This window comes from Pelophylax lessonae (genome assembly GCF_965119305.1).
Source record: "Pelophylax lessonae genome assembly, chromosome: 1".
Classification (NCBI taxonomy): Eukaryota; Metazoa; Chordata; class Amphibia; order Anura; family Ranidae; genus Pelophylax; species Pelophylax lessonae.
In genome coordinates this window covers 862670439-862687650 of record NC_138768.1, presented here as the reverse complement: position 1 = coordinate 862687650, position 17212 = coordinate 862670439, and the positions used below count along the sequence as shown (strand labels likewise).

Genomic DNA, 17212 nt, shown 5'->3' with positions numbered 1-17212 from the left:
CACCATGGTCTTATGATCTTAAGGATTGGCTTCCACCCTTTCCTTTCAAGGCACACTGTACTAGATCAGTAAGTGCTTCTTGGGCTTTTCTGCAACAGATCACTGTTTTCCAGATTTATAATTCTTGCACTTTGTCTTCTGTTAACATGTTCTCTGTGTTTTACCAGGTGAATGTTCAGGCCTCATCTGATGGCAGCTTCAGTCATAATGTCCTTCAGGCTGCTCTTTGAGCTGCAGGCACTCCTTGCCCTTGGTACTGACCTTTGGCTTGTTCATCAACTGTGCTTCTGCTTGATCCCACCTACTGCATTGGTTACCAGACCCAGGTTGCTTACCCCAAGTGGGGTGATCCTGAAGGCCATGAACTGGCCAAACCCACCTACACCATCAGGAGCTCTGTTAAAGAACAGTTGGTGCTTAGATCCTGCGCCATGGGTGAGCCCTCTTCACCTGCCAGGGGGACCTGCTTGTATATTATCTTGCTGGTTACTGTGTGAACCATTCTACTGCTATAGCTAGCGGCCTACGAGCCTGACCCCTGACCGTTACAATGGAATTTTTGTACTTACTGCTACATACATAGTTACATAGTTAGTGAGGTCGAAAAAAGACATCCGTCCATCCAGTTCAACCTATGATGTGTGTGTGCGTTTGCTGTTAACCGTACATTGTATACCCCTGTATGTTGTGGTCTTTAAGGTGCTCATCTAATAGTTTTTTGAAACTATCGATGCTCCCTGCTGATACCACTGCTTGTGGAAGAGAATTCCACATCCTTACTGCTCTGACAGTGAAGAACCCCCTACGTATTTTAAGGTTAAACTGCCTTTCCTCTAGTTTTAGTGAGTGGCCACGTGTCTTATTGTATTCCCTTTCTCTGAATAGTTTGTTTCTTATGCTAGGGTCGCCAGCACAGTATTTGTACATTGATATCATATCCCCCCTCAATCATCTCTTCTCCAGAGAGAATAAGTTCAGTGCTTGTAGTCTTTCCTCATCGCTGATGTCCTCCATTCCCCTAATTATTTTTGTTGCCCTTCTCTGGACTCTCTCCAGTTCCAGCACATCCTTCCTGAGGACCGATGCCCAGAACTGGACAGCATACTCCAGATTTGGCCAGACCAGAGTCTTGTAGAGTGGAAGAATAATCTCTTTATTTCTGGAGCGAATCCCCTTTTTTATAAATCCCAGTATTCTGTTGGCTTTGCTTGCAGCGGCTTGGCATTGCATGCCACTGCCAAGCCTGTTGTCTACCAGTACCCCAAGGTCCTTCTCCATCCTAGACTCACCCAGAGGTTCCCCTCCCTAGTGAGTAGCTTGCTTTCTAGATTGCTAAATCCATTTCTTGTAATTCATTGGGAGACAAAGGTTCCCTCTCTCTGTGTCTATTATTATGCTCCTGGTAATGCTTTTTAGCAAAATGAAGGCATGTTGGAAGCAGGAGGTTTTACTGGGCTGTCCTACAGTTTTTTTTTGTTTAACATGTCTAAATTCTCCTGTAGACAGCAGTATACTAAAACACCCCTCAATGATTTCCAAGAAATATATTACACAGTAAGAAAACTATTTTATAACTGTATAATATGACCCTAATAAAAAATCTTCCCTAGGGAGAGTGTGGAGTACACACAGCAGTCCATGGAGGAGGCAGTGAAGAAGGTGAATGAAATGGACGCCAGCTTTGGAGGAACAGAAATTCTCCAACCCCTAAAGAAGATCTACCAAACAGCGGGGAGAGCTGAGCACCCCCGACAGGTCAGAGAGGCTGTAAAACATTTGGTAGACTAACTACTGTTGAGTTTGAAAGAGGAGAGTTCCAAGTACATGGGTCATGGGGTCATAGAGCGTATAAATAACGTATGTCTGACTTTTAATCTTGCCTAAGGTTCTCCTATAACAGGGGTCTCCAAACTTTATAAACAAAGAGTCGGTTTACTGTCCTTCAAACTTTAGGGGGGCAAACTATGGTCAGTGGAGAAGGAAAATGTCCCCTGCGTCAATGGGAGTAAACAAAGTCTTATCACCGGTATTAGGGGGGGTAATAGTGCTCCATCGTTGGTATCAATAGGAGATATAGTACCCCATCATTAGTGTCAGTGGGAGAAATACTGTAGTGTCCCAACAATGGTGTCAGAAATAGTGTCCCATCATTGGGGTCGGTGGGAGGAATAGTGTCCCATCATTGGGGTCAGTGGGAGCAATAGTGACCCATCATTGGTGTCAGTGGGAGCAATAGTGACCCATCATTGGTGTCAGTGGGAGGAATAGTGCCCCATCATTGGTATCAGTAGGAGGAATAGTGTCCCATCATTGGTATCAGTGAAAGGAATAGTGCCCCATCATTGGTGTCAGTGGAAGGAATAGTGTCCCATCATTGGTATCAGTGGGAGGAATAGTGTCCCATTATTGGTGTCAGTGGCAGAAATAGTGCCCCATCATTGGTGTCAGTGGGAGGAATAGTGTCCCATCATTGGTGTCAGTGGGAGGAATAGGGCCCCATCATTGGTATCAGTGGGAGGAATAGTGTCCTATCATTGGTATCAGTGGGAGGAATAGTGTCCCATCATTGGTGTCAGTGGCATAAATAGTGCCCCATCATTGGTGTCAGTGGGAGGAATAGTGCCCCATCATTGGTGTCAGTGGGGGGAATAGTGCCCCATCATTGGAATCAGTGGAAGGAATAGTGTCCCATCATTGGTATCAGTGGAAGGAATAGTGTCCCATCATTGGTATCAGTGGGAGGAATAGTGTCCCATCATTGGTATCAGTGGGAGGAATAGTGTCCCAACATTGGTGTCAGTGGGAGGAATAGTGCCCATCATTGGTGTCAGTGGAAGGAATAGTGCCCCATCATTGGTGTCAGTGGGAGGAATAGTGCCCCATCATTGGTGTCAGTGGGAAGAATAGTGCCCCATCATTGGTTTTAGTGGCAGGAACTTTGCCCTACTGTTGCTGACAGTGGGGCGAATAATGCCTCCAGGGCCGGATAAAAGAATGCAAAGGGCTGCATCCGGCCCCCCGGCTGCAGTTTGGAGACCACTGTCCAATAACATCACTTCGGTACACATTTAATATAGTAAGGCAAAGTAGGAAAATACATTTTAAACAGTGTTGATGATCTGTATACCTCCAATATTTCTGTTTATACTTGTGGCATGCTGGATCCAGTGTGATCTGTTCCGCTTTTTCTTATACCGTTGTATCTGATCCCTTCTCTGTCCCCTCTCCAGCTTTTTGTCTTCACAGACGGAGAAGTTGGGAACACAAAGCAAGTGATTGACGAAGTTCAAAAAAATGCTCAGAATCACCGGTAATTATAAATATATTTTTTTGTTTTACTAGTAATGGCGGCGATCAGTGACTTATAGCGTGACTGTGACATTGTGGCGGACAAATCAGACACTATTGACACTTTTTGGGGACCAGTGACACTAATACAGTGATCTTATTATTTAGTCAAAGCAAAATATGATCTGACACACGTGAAATGTCTAAATTACCTCCATCCCTATATATGATATGCAAAAGGGGACCAATTAATGGGACTTTGAATGAGGTTAATTAGACATAGAGATTTTATTAAAATTCCTTGATAAATAGATATAGGTATACAAAACCATTATGGCACATTTATATATATATATATATATATATATATATATATATATATATACAGATAAATGGCATACAGCAAGCTATACAATATTGAAAAGTAAAAAATATAAGTAGGTACAATGTTTGAGGATCTAAAAATGGATCTCTGAGGAATACATTCAATATGACTAGTGTTGAGCGAACACGGACTGTATTATTCGTGTTCGTACCGAATAATTGGATTTTTTGTACCCGAACACGGACACTTTACTGTATGTTCGGGTAAAAATCCGTGTTCGGTCGTTTTATTTCCGGGTTTTGCATGCTTTGGCGCTCTTTTCATGGCGGGCTTTCAACAGCCAATCAACAATCGTTTAACTGGTGTGCCTTAAGCCATCCCAGCCATGCCTGCAAATGTCTCAGTAGCTGTGATTGGCCGTCTGAAGCATGTGACCAAGTCTTTATAAGTTCGAGGCAGCCGCAGCGGCGTCATTATGCTGCTTAGATCAGGGACAGAGCACACATCAACGTGCTGGCTGCTGATTAGGGAAAGATAGGCAGGAAAAAACCATTTGTGTCCGGATAGAATTGAGGGACAGGTCGGAGTGTTTAGGCAGGGCGAGTTGTAGGCATTTTAGGGATAGAGTCTGCTGAATTATAGGGTCAGTGTCTTCTACAAACTACAATCGATATTGCTGTGTGGGGGGTGGGGTGACTCTGCACTCAATCCTGATCTACGATCTCTTCTCAATCCTGTTAGGGAGAGGCTGCTGCTGCTGAATTTTAGGGAAACTGTGTTCTACAAACTACAATCGATATTGCTGTGTGGTGTGGGATAGGAGATAGGCAGGTGTCAGTGATCCACATCCATTTTTCTGTGTGTGAGCTGCAGTGAACACAATCTTTTTGGGGTGCAGTGAACAACGTCCTTTTTGGGGTGCAGTGAACAAAATCTTTTTGGGGTGCAGTGAACAAAATCCTTTGTGGGGTGCAGTGAACACAATCTTTGTGGGGTGCAGTGAACACAATCTTTTTGGGGTGGAGTGAACAAAATCCTTTTTGGGGTGCAGTGAACAACATCCTTTTTGGGGTGCAGTGAACAAAATCATTTTTGGGGTGCAGTGAACACAATCTTTGTGGGGTACAGGGAACAGAATCTTTGTGGGGTGCAGTGAACACAATCTTTGGGGGGTACAGTGAACACAATCTTTTTGGGGTGCAGTGAACAAAATCCTTTTAGGGTGCAGTGAACACAATCTTTGTGGGGTGCAGTGAACAAAATCCTTTTTGAGGTGCAGTGAACACAATCTTTGTGGGGTGCAGTGAACACAATCTTTGTGGGGTGCAGTGAACACAATCTTTGTGGGGTACAGTGAACACAATCTCATACTTCTGAACATTTGAGGGTGCTGCCTGTTCCATACTCCTCCTCCTACTGCTCAACCATCCTTTTAGGGGTACAAACAATAGTAATTGGGGCCTAGTGTGGTGGTGTACGTGTGAGATACATACACTTTCTTTTTGATCATATTTTCTATTCCGCTATTCAATTAAATCCTTTGGGGATCAATTAAATTGCGTGATAGTCTGTGTCGGTACGTGTGAGATCCACCTTTCCAAGTTTTTGGGGTTCATCTCATACTTCTGAAGATTTGAGGGTGCTGCCTGTTCCATACTCCTCCTCCTACTGCTCAACCATCCTTTTAGGGGTACAAACAATAGTAATTGGGGCCTAGTGTGGTGGTGTACGTGTGAGATACATACACTTTCTTTTTGATCATATTTTCTATTCCGCTATTCAATTAAATCCTTTGGGGATCAATTAAATTGCGTGATAGTCTGTGTCGGTACGTGTGAGATCCACCTTTCCAAGTTTTTGGGGTTCATCTCATACTTCTGAAGATTTGAGGGTGCTACCTGTTCCATACTCCTGCTCCTACTGCTCAACCATCCTTTTAGGGGTACAAACAATAGTAATTGGGGCCTAGTGTGGTGGTGTACGTGTGAGATACATACACTTTCTTTTTGATCATATTTTCTATTCCGCTATTCAATTAAATCCTTTGGGGATCAATTAAATTGCGTGATAGTCTGTGTCGGTACGTGTGAGATCCACCTTTCCAAGTTTTTGGGGTTCATCTCATACTTCGGAAGATTTGAGGGTGCTGCCTGTTCCATACTCCTGCTCCTACTGCTCAACCATCCTTTTAGGGGTACAAACAATAGTAATTGGGGCCTAGTGTGGTGGTGTACGTGTGAGATACATACACTTTCTTTTTGATCATATTTTCTATTCCGCTATTCAATTAAATCCTTTGGGGATCAATTAAATTGCTTGATAGTCTGTGTCGGTACGTGTGAGATCCACCTTTCCAAGTTTTTGGGGTTCATCTCATACTTCTGAAGATTTGAGGGTGCTGCCTGTTCCATACTCCTCCTCCTACTGCTCAACCATCCTTTTAGGGGTACAAACAATAGTAATTGGGGCCTAGTGTGGTGGTGTACGTGTGAGATACATACACTTTCTTTTTGATCATATTTTCTATTCCGCTATTCAATTAAAACCTTTGGGGATCAATTAAATTGCGTGATAGTCTGTGTCGGTACGTGTGAGATCCACCTTTCCAAGTTTTTGGGGTTCATCTCATACTTCTGAAGATTTGAGGGTGCTGCCTGTTCCATACTCCTCCTCCTACTGCTCAACCATCCTTTTAGGGGTACAAACAATAGTAATTGGGGCCTAGTGTGGTGGTGTACGTGTGAGATACATACACTTTCTTTTTGATCATATTTTCTATTCCGCTATTCAATTAAATCCTTTGGGGATCAATTAAATTGCGTGATAGTCTGTGTCGGTACGTGTGAGATCCACCTTTCCAAGTTTTTGGGGTTCATCTCATACTTCTGAAGATTTGAGGGTGCTGCCTGTTCCATACTCCTGCTCCTACTGCTCAACCATCCTTTTAGGGGTACAAACAATAGTAATTGGGGCCTAGTGTGGTGGTGTACGTGTGAGATACATACACTTTCTTTTTGATCATATTTTCTATTCCGCTATTCAATTAAATCCTTTGGGGATCAATTAAATTGCGTGATAGTCTGTGTCGGTACGTGTGAGATCCACCTTTCCAAGTTTTTGGGGTTCATCTCATACTTCTGAAGATTTGAGGGTGCTGCCTGTTCCATACTCCTGCTCCTACTGCTCAACCATCCTTTTAGGGGTACAAACAATAGTAATTGGGGCCTAGTGTGGTGGTGTACGTGTGAGATACATACACTTTCTTTTTGATCATATTTTCTATTCCGCTATTCAATTAAATCCTTTGGGGATCAATTAAATTGCGTGATAGTCTGTGTCGGTACGTGTGAGATCCACCTTTCCAAGTTTTTGGGGTTCATCTCATACTTCTGAAGATTTGAGGGTGCTGCCTGTTCCATACTCCTGCTCCTACTGCTCAACCATCCTTTTAGGGGTACAAACAATAGTAATTGGGGCCTAGTGTGGTGGTGTACGTGTGAGATACATACACTTTCTTTTTGATCATATTTTCTATTCCGCTATTCAATTAAATCCTTTGGGGATCAATTAAATTGCGTGATAGTCTGTGTCGGTACGTGTGAGATCCACCTTTCCAAGTTTTTGGGGTTCATCTCATACTTCTGAAGATTTGAGGGTGCTGCCTGTTCCATACTCCTCCTCCTACTGCTCAACCATCCTTTTAGGGGTACAAACAATAGTAATTGGGGCCTAGTGTGGTGGTGTACGTGTGAGATACATACACTTTCTTTTTGATCATATTTTCTATTCCGCTATTCAATTAAATCCTTTGGGGATCAATTAAATTGCGTGATAGTCTGTGTCGGTACGTGTGAGATCCACCTTTCCAAGTTTTTGGGGTTCATCTCATACTTCTGAAGATTTGAGGGTGCTGCCTGTTCCATACTCCTCCTCCTACTCCTCATCCATCCTTTTAGGGGTACAAACAATAGTAATTGGGGCCTAGTGTGGTTGTGTACGTGCGAGATACATACACTTTTTTTGATCATATTTCCTATTCCGCTATTCAATAAAAACCTTTGAGGATCAATTGAATTGCGGGATAGTCTGTGTCGGTACGTGTGAGATCCACCTTTCCAAGTTTTTGAGGTTCATCTCATACTTCTGAAGATTTGAGGGTGCTGTCTGTTCCATACTCCTCCTACTCCTCATCCATCCTTTTAGGGGTACAAACAATAGTAATTGGGGCCTAGTGTGGTTGTGTACGTGCGAGATACATACACTTTTTTGGATCATATTTCCTATTCCGCTATTCAATAAAAACCTTTCTAGGGCAAGATCTTAAATTACAGAAATATGAGGAGACCGTCAAATAAGGGCCGTGGCCTGGGTCGTGGTGCTGCTGGTAGAGCTCCTGTTGCAAGGAGAGGACGTGGTCGATCTGTGCCAGCTACACGCACAAGTGAAACACCTTCCTCAAGTGTGAGTAGGCGACAGAACCTGCATCAGTATTTGGTAGGGCATCATACGCCCCTAGAAGTGATGAGGCCAGAACAAGTGGAGGCGATAGTAGATTGGTTTGCTGCTGATAGTGCCTCCAGTTCCTTCACATTGTCTCCCACCCAGTCTACTGCAGAAAGGTCACAGTTGGCACCTGCAGCCGATGTCCAACCGTCTTTCACCTCACCCCCTTGCAAATAAGGCAAGCAGTCTGAGCCCCAAGCCATACAGCAGTCTCTTCTTCTTTTTGATGACTCTGTCAGCAGGGTTTCCCAGGGCCATCCACCTAGCCCTGCCCCAGAAGTGGAAGAGATTGAGTGCAGCGATGCCCAACCACTTATTTCTCAAGATGAGTACATGCAAGGATCATCGCAGCACGTCTCCGATGATGACGAAACGCAGGTGCCAACTGCTGCGGCGTTCAGCATTGTGGAGACCGACAAGGAGGGCAGGGGTGAAGACTGGGTGGAAGATGATGTGGAGGACGATGAGGTCCTCGACCCCACATGGAATGAACGTCATGCAGGTGACCTGAGTAGTTTGGAGGAAGAGGCGGTGGTCGCACAGAGCCACCAGCACAGCAGAAGAGGGAGCAGGGTGCAGAAGCGGAGCGGCCGTGCCCTAGACACTACGCCCGCTACTGCCCAACGCAGCAAGGGAACGAGCGCACCAAAGTCAGCTCAAAGGAGTTCTCTAGCGTGGAAGTTCTTTAGAAAATGTGCTGATGACAGGACACGAGTGGTTTGCACCCTGTGCAATCAGAGCTTGAAGCGAGGCATAAACCTTCTCAACCTGAGCACAACCTGCATGATCAGGCATCTAAGTGCAAAGCACGAGCTGCAGTGGAGTAGACACCTTCAAAACCAAGAAACGTCTCTGGCTTATCCTGCTTCCTCTTCTGCTGCAGTCTCGGCCGCTCCAGCCACATCTGTAGTCATACCGGCACCTGCCATCCCGCAAACAGACGATCTGTCAGCAACACCACCAACTGGGTCACCAACAACCATCTCCACAATGTCCCGTGGAAGCGTTCAGCTTTCCATCTCCCAAACACTTGAGAGGAAGAGGAAGTACCCCCCTACCCACCCGCGATCCCTGGCCCTGAATGCCAGCATTTCAAAATTATTGGCCTTTGAAATGCTGTCATTCCGTCTGGTGGAGACGCACAGTTTTAAAAACCTTATGTCGGTGGCTGTCCCACAGTACGTCATGCCCAGCCGCCACTACTTTTCCAGGCAAGCCATCCCTTCCCTGCACAACCAAGTGGGGGAAAAAATCAGGTGTGCACTGCGCAACGCCATCTGTGCCAAGGTCCACCTAACTACCGATACGTGGACCAGTAAGCACGGTCAGGGGTGTTATATCTCCCTAACGGCACACTGGGTAAATGCAGTGGCGGATGGGCCTGAGGCGGATAGCAATTTGGCGCATGTCCTTCCACCACCGAGGATTGCAGGGCGCTTCAGTTTGCCTCCTGTTCCTAACTCCTCCTACTCCGCTTCCTCATCCTCTACCGCCTCCTCATCCGGACAGCGTAACACCTTCACCACCAACTTCAGCACGGCCAGGGGTAAACGACAGCAGGCAGTTTTACAACTTGCCTGTTTGGGGGACAAACCACACACCGCGCAGGAGTTGTGGAGGAGCATGGAACAGCAGACAAATGAGTGGTTGCTGCCAGCGAGCCTCAAGCCCGGCCTGGTGGTGTGCGATAACGGGCGAAATCTCATAGCAGCTCTGGGCCTAGCCTGTTTGACGCACATCCCTTGCCTGGCGCATGTGCTGAATTTGGTGGTGCAGAGGTTCCTTAAAAACTACCCCGATATGTCAGAGCTGCTGCAGTAAGTGCGGGCCGTTTGTGTGCACTTTCGGCGTTCTCACCCTGCTGCTGCTCGCCTGGCAGCGCTGCAGCGTAACTTCGGCCTTCCCGCTCACCGCCTCATATGTGACGTGCCCACAAGGTGGAACTCCACCTTGCACATGCTGGAAAGACTGTGCGAGCAGCAGCAGGCCATAGGGGAGTTTCAGCTGCAGCACGCACGCGTGAGTCGCTCTGCGGAACAGCACCACTTCACCACCAATAACTGGGCCTCCATGCGAGACCTGTGTGCCTTGTTGCGCTGTTTTGAGTACTCCACCAACATGGCCAGTGGCAATGACGCCGTTCTCAGCTTAACTATCCCACTTCTATGCCTCCTTGAAAAAACAATTCGGGCGATGATGGAAGAGGATGTGGCACAGGATGAGGAGGAGGATGAAGAGGTAACATTTCCAAGGCTTTCAGGGCAGTCATTCGCAAGGGGCTCCGAGGGTGGGTTCCTGCACACACAAACGCCAGGGACACAATTGTCCAGCAGGGGCACAGTTCTGGAGGATGAGGAGGAGGAGGAGCTGGAGGAGGAGATGGAACCATGTTCACAGCAGGGTGGCACCCAGGCCAGCTCATGGCCATCACTGGTGCGTGGCTGGGGGGATACAGAGGACACGGACGATACACCTCCCACAGAGGACAGCCTTTCGTTGCCTCTGGGCAGCCTGGCACACATGAGCGATTACATGCTGCAGTGTCTCCACAACGACCGCCGAGTTGCCCACATTCTAACTTGTGCTGATTACTGGGTGGCCACGCTGCTGGATCCCCGTTACAAGGACAACGTACCGTCCTTAATTCACTCACTGGAGCGCGATCGCAAGATGCGCGAGTACAAGCGCACGCTGGTAGACGTGATGCTGCTGGCATTCCCACCTGACAGCGGGGCCACAGTGGAAGCACAAGGCAGAGGAGGAGGAGGAGGAGGTCGCCAACGCAACCAGGGCACCGCCAGCACCTCAGAAGGCAGGGTTAGCATGGCCGAAATGTGGAAAAGCTTTGTCAGCACGCCACAACAAACAGCAGCACCAGCATCTCAGATGGAACGTCTTAGCAGGAGGCAGCATTTTACCAACATGGTGGAGCAGTATGTGTGCACACGCCTACATGTAGTGAATGAGGGGTCTGCCCCCTTCAACTTCTGGGTCTCCAAATTGGGCACATGGCCTGAGCTTGCCCTTTACGCCTTGGAGGTGCTGGCGTGCCCTGCAGCCAGTGTATTATCTGAACGGGTATTTAGCACGGCTGGGGGCGTTATAACAGACAAGCGCAGCCGCCTGTCCAGAGACAATGTGGACAAGCTCACGTTCATTAAAATGAACCAGGCATGGATCCCACGGGACTTTTCCGTACCTTGTGCAGAATAGCAATGGATACCGACCTTACCCACCCATTGTTCCATTTTTGCTCTTTCTCACTCTTTTGGGGTGTACCCTCATTTAAAATGACTGAAAAGAAGCAGTGTTGGCTACCTCGTCCTCCTCCTCAGGGCCAGATTAATGTAGGGGCTATTGGAGCTGCAGCTCCAGGCCCCTACCTTTTATATAGGCCCCGGGTTGGCCATATTCACTGTTACCGCTCTTCTGTCACTTGTAAACACAGAAGTCTGGCTTCTATGCTCGCTTCCCCAGGCAGCACCCTCAGAACCTCCCCACACAGCGCGAAGGCCGGACAAGGAGGGATGTGTTTATGGGCTTCAGAGACAGCATCCCATGTTGAATTAGGCATGCATGGCTGCACCCTTCCTCCTCTGGGTGCATGGCAAGGCACGGCCCTTAAGGCCCTTCAAAATCCTCAGCACCAAGCCCATGATGCTCTTAATCCGGCCCTGGTCCTCCTCCACCGCCGCTTCCACCTACACCGCCCATAGGTGTGCGCAGCCTATTGCATTAAGGTGTGCACCCCAAAGTTGAAATACACATGCATGTGTTTGCCAGCAGGGAGAGTAATGTATCGGGGCCATGTACCTGTAGGCAAAGAGAAATAGAGCAGAGCAGGTCCGAGGGAGATCTTTCCTATCTCCTCACTGGCAATGCTATGTGCCCTAGGTGATTAGGGTGTGCCCAGGCACACCCAGCACACCCTGTGCGCACGCCTATGTCACCGCCACATCCACCACCACCTCAACCTCCCTCCTACTCCATATGGGCCTCGTCCTTCAGAGATGAAGAAGAACATTTTTTATTTTTCTGTTTTTTGTTGTTGTTTTAAGTTATTTCCCTATCCACATTTGTTTGCAGAGCACTTGCCATGCTCTTAATTACGTTTTGCTGCCATTTGCAGCACTCTAGCCCTTTCCTTTGGTGTTTTAGAGCCATTTTAGTGCCTTAAAGTTCGGGTCCCCATTGACTTCAATGGGGTTCGGTGTCCGGGAAAAGTTCGGTAAAAGTCCGGGACACGGACCCGGACTTTTTTTTCAAGTTCGGCCGAACCCGTCGAACACGGACATCTAGGTGTCCGCTCAACCCTAAATATGACATCTTAGTGTCTGTCAGTTCATAATCTATAGATTATGTGAAATATATATATATATATATATATATATATATATGAATGTGCCATAATGGTTTTGTATACCTATATCTATTTATCAAGCAATTTTAATGAAATCTCTGTCTAATTAACCTCATTCAAAGTCCCATTAATTGGTCCCTTTTGCATGTTAATAGTTAGACACTGTACTAATGACCCTGGCAGGGAAGGGGTTAACATCAGGGGCGATCAAAGGGTTAAATGTGTTCCTATGGAGTGCTTGCTAACTGTGTGGGGGAGGGGCTTGTACTGTGGGAAGGCAGAGATCCGTGTTCCTGCTTTGTAGGAACACAGGATCACAGCCTTCCCCTCTGACAGAATGGCGGTCTGCCTTGTTTACATAGGCAGGCCACTGTTCTGCCTGTGTCCTGAACAATCGGCGGGTCCCAGCGGACAGCACGTCCGCCGGATCCGCTGATTGGCTCGCGCTGGGTCCAATCACAGCGGGTGCGGGTCGCCAGCAGCGCGGTTGCGCGCCCAGACCCGGAAGTGCACTATCATGTGCAGGTACCTGATCCTGCCCAGGGGAGCCGCTTTGCCACCGTATATTTACTATATACAGTTAACAAACAGTTAAAGGACCATCAGAAAGGGCTGGATTTTTGCTTATCAGAATGGCCGGGATGATAGAGAGCTTTTATCTGTAATTATCCTCTACAACCATTACCAGGCATTATTTTTTTTTAAACTTGCACCCCCCCTCCCTTTGAAGGTGTTTTACATTTGGGATCGGTGAAGGAGCCTCCACGTCCCTCATTAAAGGCATGGCCCGGGCAGGAAGTGGATCCTTTGAGTTTATCACCGGAAAAGACCGCATGCAGCCCAAGGTAAGAGTACAGTGGAGACCTGTAAATGCAGAGTATACTTAAAAATAGAACTATAGGCACAACTTTTTTTTTTTCATTTTGGATAGAGTAAGGGAGGGTTAAAACAGCTGTCCCGTTGTTAAGATTTCCCTTCACTTCCTTTCCCATAGCCAAACAGGAAGTAAGAAGAAATCCCTGCAAATTAAAGGAATTCCTTGGGGGACCTCTAAGTCACCAGAACTAGTGTCCCTAGTGAAAGATTTCCCCTCTTACTTTACTGGGGACAACCCAAAGTTTTGGATTTTCTTCTACTTTCAATGATAATGGTAAACAGGACACATAGAGACTGTGAATCTCCATAACAGGGGCACAGACTGCAATAAACCTTGACAGGGGTTCTAATCAGTGGCGCTTGGTGCTCCATGGGCTGGGGGGGTGGCAGACTGACCACACCAGGCCGCACACCGTACCCCCCCAAACCACAGGGAGACAGGAGAGGACAGGACAGACAGAGAGACAGACAGGACCCTCACTCACCCTGCCTGGATGTAGCAGCAGGCGGCAGCAGCTTCGGATTCTTCCCCGTCTTCTGCGTCTCCTCCCTCCTCCTCCATGCCCAATGGCATGGCTTCTCCTTTCAACCAATCGGGAAACGGGTCTCAAAACCCGCTTCCTGATTGGCCAGGAGGAGGATCCGTGTGACAATAGCGAAATTTCATTCGCTATTGTCACACAACTGGGTGGGCTCGGGCGCACTGCTCTGTGACCCGAGCCCACCCTTTTTTTTTTAGCCTGTGAGAGCCTCTGGCTCTAATCACATGGCTAAAAAAAAAAAAAATAAAAAAAAAGCCCCATTGATCTCCATGCGTCCGGCGCCCCGCATGTAGATTAGGGGGCCAGACGCATGGATAGGGGGGGGCGGCGTCTCTGCGCCCCAAATGACCAGCCGCCACTGGTTCTAATCTATCCAAAACTAAAAAAAAAAAAAAATAATGTTTTGCCTTTAGTTATACTTTCATGAATACAAAATGGGAAAATAATGTTTTGCCTTTAGTTATACTTTCATGAATACAAAATGGGAATGAATCTTCTAATTGCCTATAAAAGGTTTGGGAGGGTGTAAAGCAGGAGGGCTAGGAGAAGGGATGAGCCAATCTGCCGGGGGTTTCAGATTGGCTCATCCCTTCTCCTAAAAAAAAAAAAATCGCAATAAGCGTATTTTGATTGGTTTGCGCAAAAGTTATCACGTCTACAAACTAGAGAAAGATTTATGTCTTTTTTTTTCTTTTTTAACTATAATGATTTTTAGGAGGACTGTGACATTGCGGCGGACAGATCGGACCCCTAACTGACATTTTTGACACTTTTGGGGGGAACCAGTGACATTACTACATTAATCAGTGCTAAAAATATGCACTGTCACTGTAATAATGACATTGGCACGGAAAGGGGTAAACCTAGAGCAATCAAAGGGTTAAGTGTGAGCCTAGGGGGTGTTTACTAACTGTGGGGAGGGGACTTGTGAAATGAACACAGAGACCTGTGATCCTATATAGAAGGATCACAGGCGCTCTCTGATCATTCCAGAGAGAACAACGGTCTGCTGTGTTTACAACAGCAGACCGTCGTTCTCTCTCAGCGGGGAGCGATCGCGGGTGCCCTGCAGCAATCACAGCCGCCTGCCCCCACTAGGCAGCGGGGATGCCGATCCATGGGCCGGTGGCCACGATTGCCACAGGGCACCCGCTGAGAGAGAATAACGATCTGCTGTTTTAAACACAGCAGACCGTTGTACTCTCTGAAATGATCACAGAGTGCCTGTGATCCTTCTATATAGGATCACAGGTCTATACAACCCCCCCAGTTAGAAAACACCCCCTAGGTGCTTGCCGCAGGCCCCCAGTAGCGCTCCCGCGAACCAGCGTACCCATACGTCAGTATATCTGCGGCGGTCTGCTGGCAAGTGGTTTAAAGTGATAAGTGGTGTTTTGAAAGAAAATGATTACACAGCAGATTGCACAGCAGTATGACAATTTTAAACCGCAAAGATAGGCCCAAATTTACTAGTGACTAATGGCCCAGGCTGGGGCTTTACCACAAGAATTAGGACTCTGCAGAGGATACAGCAGTGATAGTCAAGCTACTACTACTGTGTACTTTTCATTGTGTCTACTGAGTCCTTTTCCAAATTTTATTTCTGCCAGTTGAAATGGAATTGTGTCCTTTGTCAACCTAATAATAACTATGGCATCTCCTAAAATCATCCCATGACAGGAAGAAATGAATTAGCCTTCAGAGCTCTTGTACCCCAGCACCTACCCCCAGCCAACCAACTTTCTGTATGGAAACCCCAGCAATAGGGAAGCATGCCATCATATTGTGGGGTCGTAGGGGTTGGAGAGTAACAGTCACAGGCTGGGGCGGGTCCAGGAGGACATGGGTTCAGAGGAAGTGGAATGAATGATGTTGGCCATCAGACTGTAGACCTCTAGTGTCAGAAGAAAAGCACAGTGGAAAAATATTGATTTTTTTTTTTGTTTGTTTGCTTTTTGCTCAAGTTCTACCTTAAGTTAAACATTTGTGTTTCTGTTTCATTTTACTAACCTCTCTAGGTTCTTCGGGCACTCAAATGCTCCTTACAGCCCACTGTGAAGGACGTTTCTCTCACATGGACCCTTCCTTCTGGTGTGGAAGCCAACGTCCTGTCCAAAGTCCCAACTGCCATCTTCCAGGGTCAAAGATCTATTGTCTATGCTCAGCTGAAGGGAAAGGTTTGTAAGCCCAGAGATTGTGTTTTGAGTGTTTTTTCAGTTTCAAGACTGCTAAAGTTTGGGTAGGATGAGTTCTAGCAGAAATTAGGAGATCTCAGGACTTACACTGGGGCAGATGGACACGGGCTGAAAAATATCATACTGTCATATTTTACCTATACCAGGGATCGACAAACCCCAGGCGCCAGATCACCATTGCGACTAGAAAATGTGGACTGGCGCCTCGGCTGCTGTCAGCCCCAGTAGCTAGCATGGGGGGAGCAGCCCAGGCGCATCATTGCCGGGCAGCAGGCAGGACTTAGACTGGGGCAGCTGGACACGGGATGAAATATATTATACTGTCCCTATACCAGGGATCGACAAACCCCAGGTGCCAGTTCGCCATTGCAACTAGAAAATGTGGACTGGCGCCTTGGCTGCTGTCAGCCCCAGTGGCTAGCATGGGGGGAGCAGCCCAGGCACACCATTGCCAGGCAGCAGGCAGGACTTAGACACATATAAAAAGTAGAGAAGGAGGACTGATTATCTCTTATAAAATCATATTTATTTATGTTAAAAGCCACATACAAACCGACTAGGAGATGTAGCACAATATTCGTGGAAGCACGGCCGCCTGCAGTGCGGTCCGTGCGTGCTGACGTCATGACTGTCTCCCCCGATGCGTTTCCCCTGATTAGGCGTCAACTGGGATTGGAGCTCATCAGTGCCATCTTAAGAGCTTTATAGGCCCCCGGGCAATGCAGTGCACTGGGGCCCCGTCTACACAATCACCCACGAGAATACAAATTATCGATAAGGCGATATTTATTGGTACCTCCAACAAAATCAGTGTTTAAACATTAACATAACGTTTGGACAATATAACACAAGCTTGAAAAACAAGAAATTACAGACTGAAATGGCGCAGTACAAAAGCACCATGGATTATTTATTAAATTTGCCATACTTCGGAGGGGTGGCGGGAGAGAGAAAGAGGGATGGATGCAGGGAGAGAGAGGAAGAGAATGAAAGAGGGATGGAGGGAGAGAAAAAGAAAGAGGAATGGAGGGTGAGAGAGAGAAAGAAAGAGGAAAGAAGAGAGAGAGAGAGAGAAAGAGGGATGGAGGTGGAGGGAGAGAAAAATAAAGAGAGATGAATGGAG

General features: G+C 47.1%; 1 protein-coding gene across 1 annotated transcript in view; it reads left to right on the top strand.

Annotated features, from left to right (window-relative positions):
* LOC309544394 (von Willebrand factor A domain-containing protein 5A-like) overlaps nucleotides 1–17212 on the top strand; it is a 108818-nt gene that overhangs the window by 37344 nt on the left and 54262 nt on the right. Inside the window, exons 8-11 of the mRNA XM_082243309.1 lie at nucleotides 1611–1755; nucleotides 3231–3310; nucleotides 13207–13321; nucleotides 15913–16071. Coding sequence (XP_082099435.1) covers nucleotides 1611–1755; nucleotides 3231–3310; nucleotides 13207–13321; nucleotides 15913–16071 — 499 coding nt within the window. The remainder of the gene's footprint in view (nucleotides 1–1610; nucleotides 1756–3230; nucleotides 3311–13206; nucleotides 13322–15912; nucleotides 16072–17212) is intronic.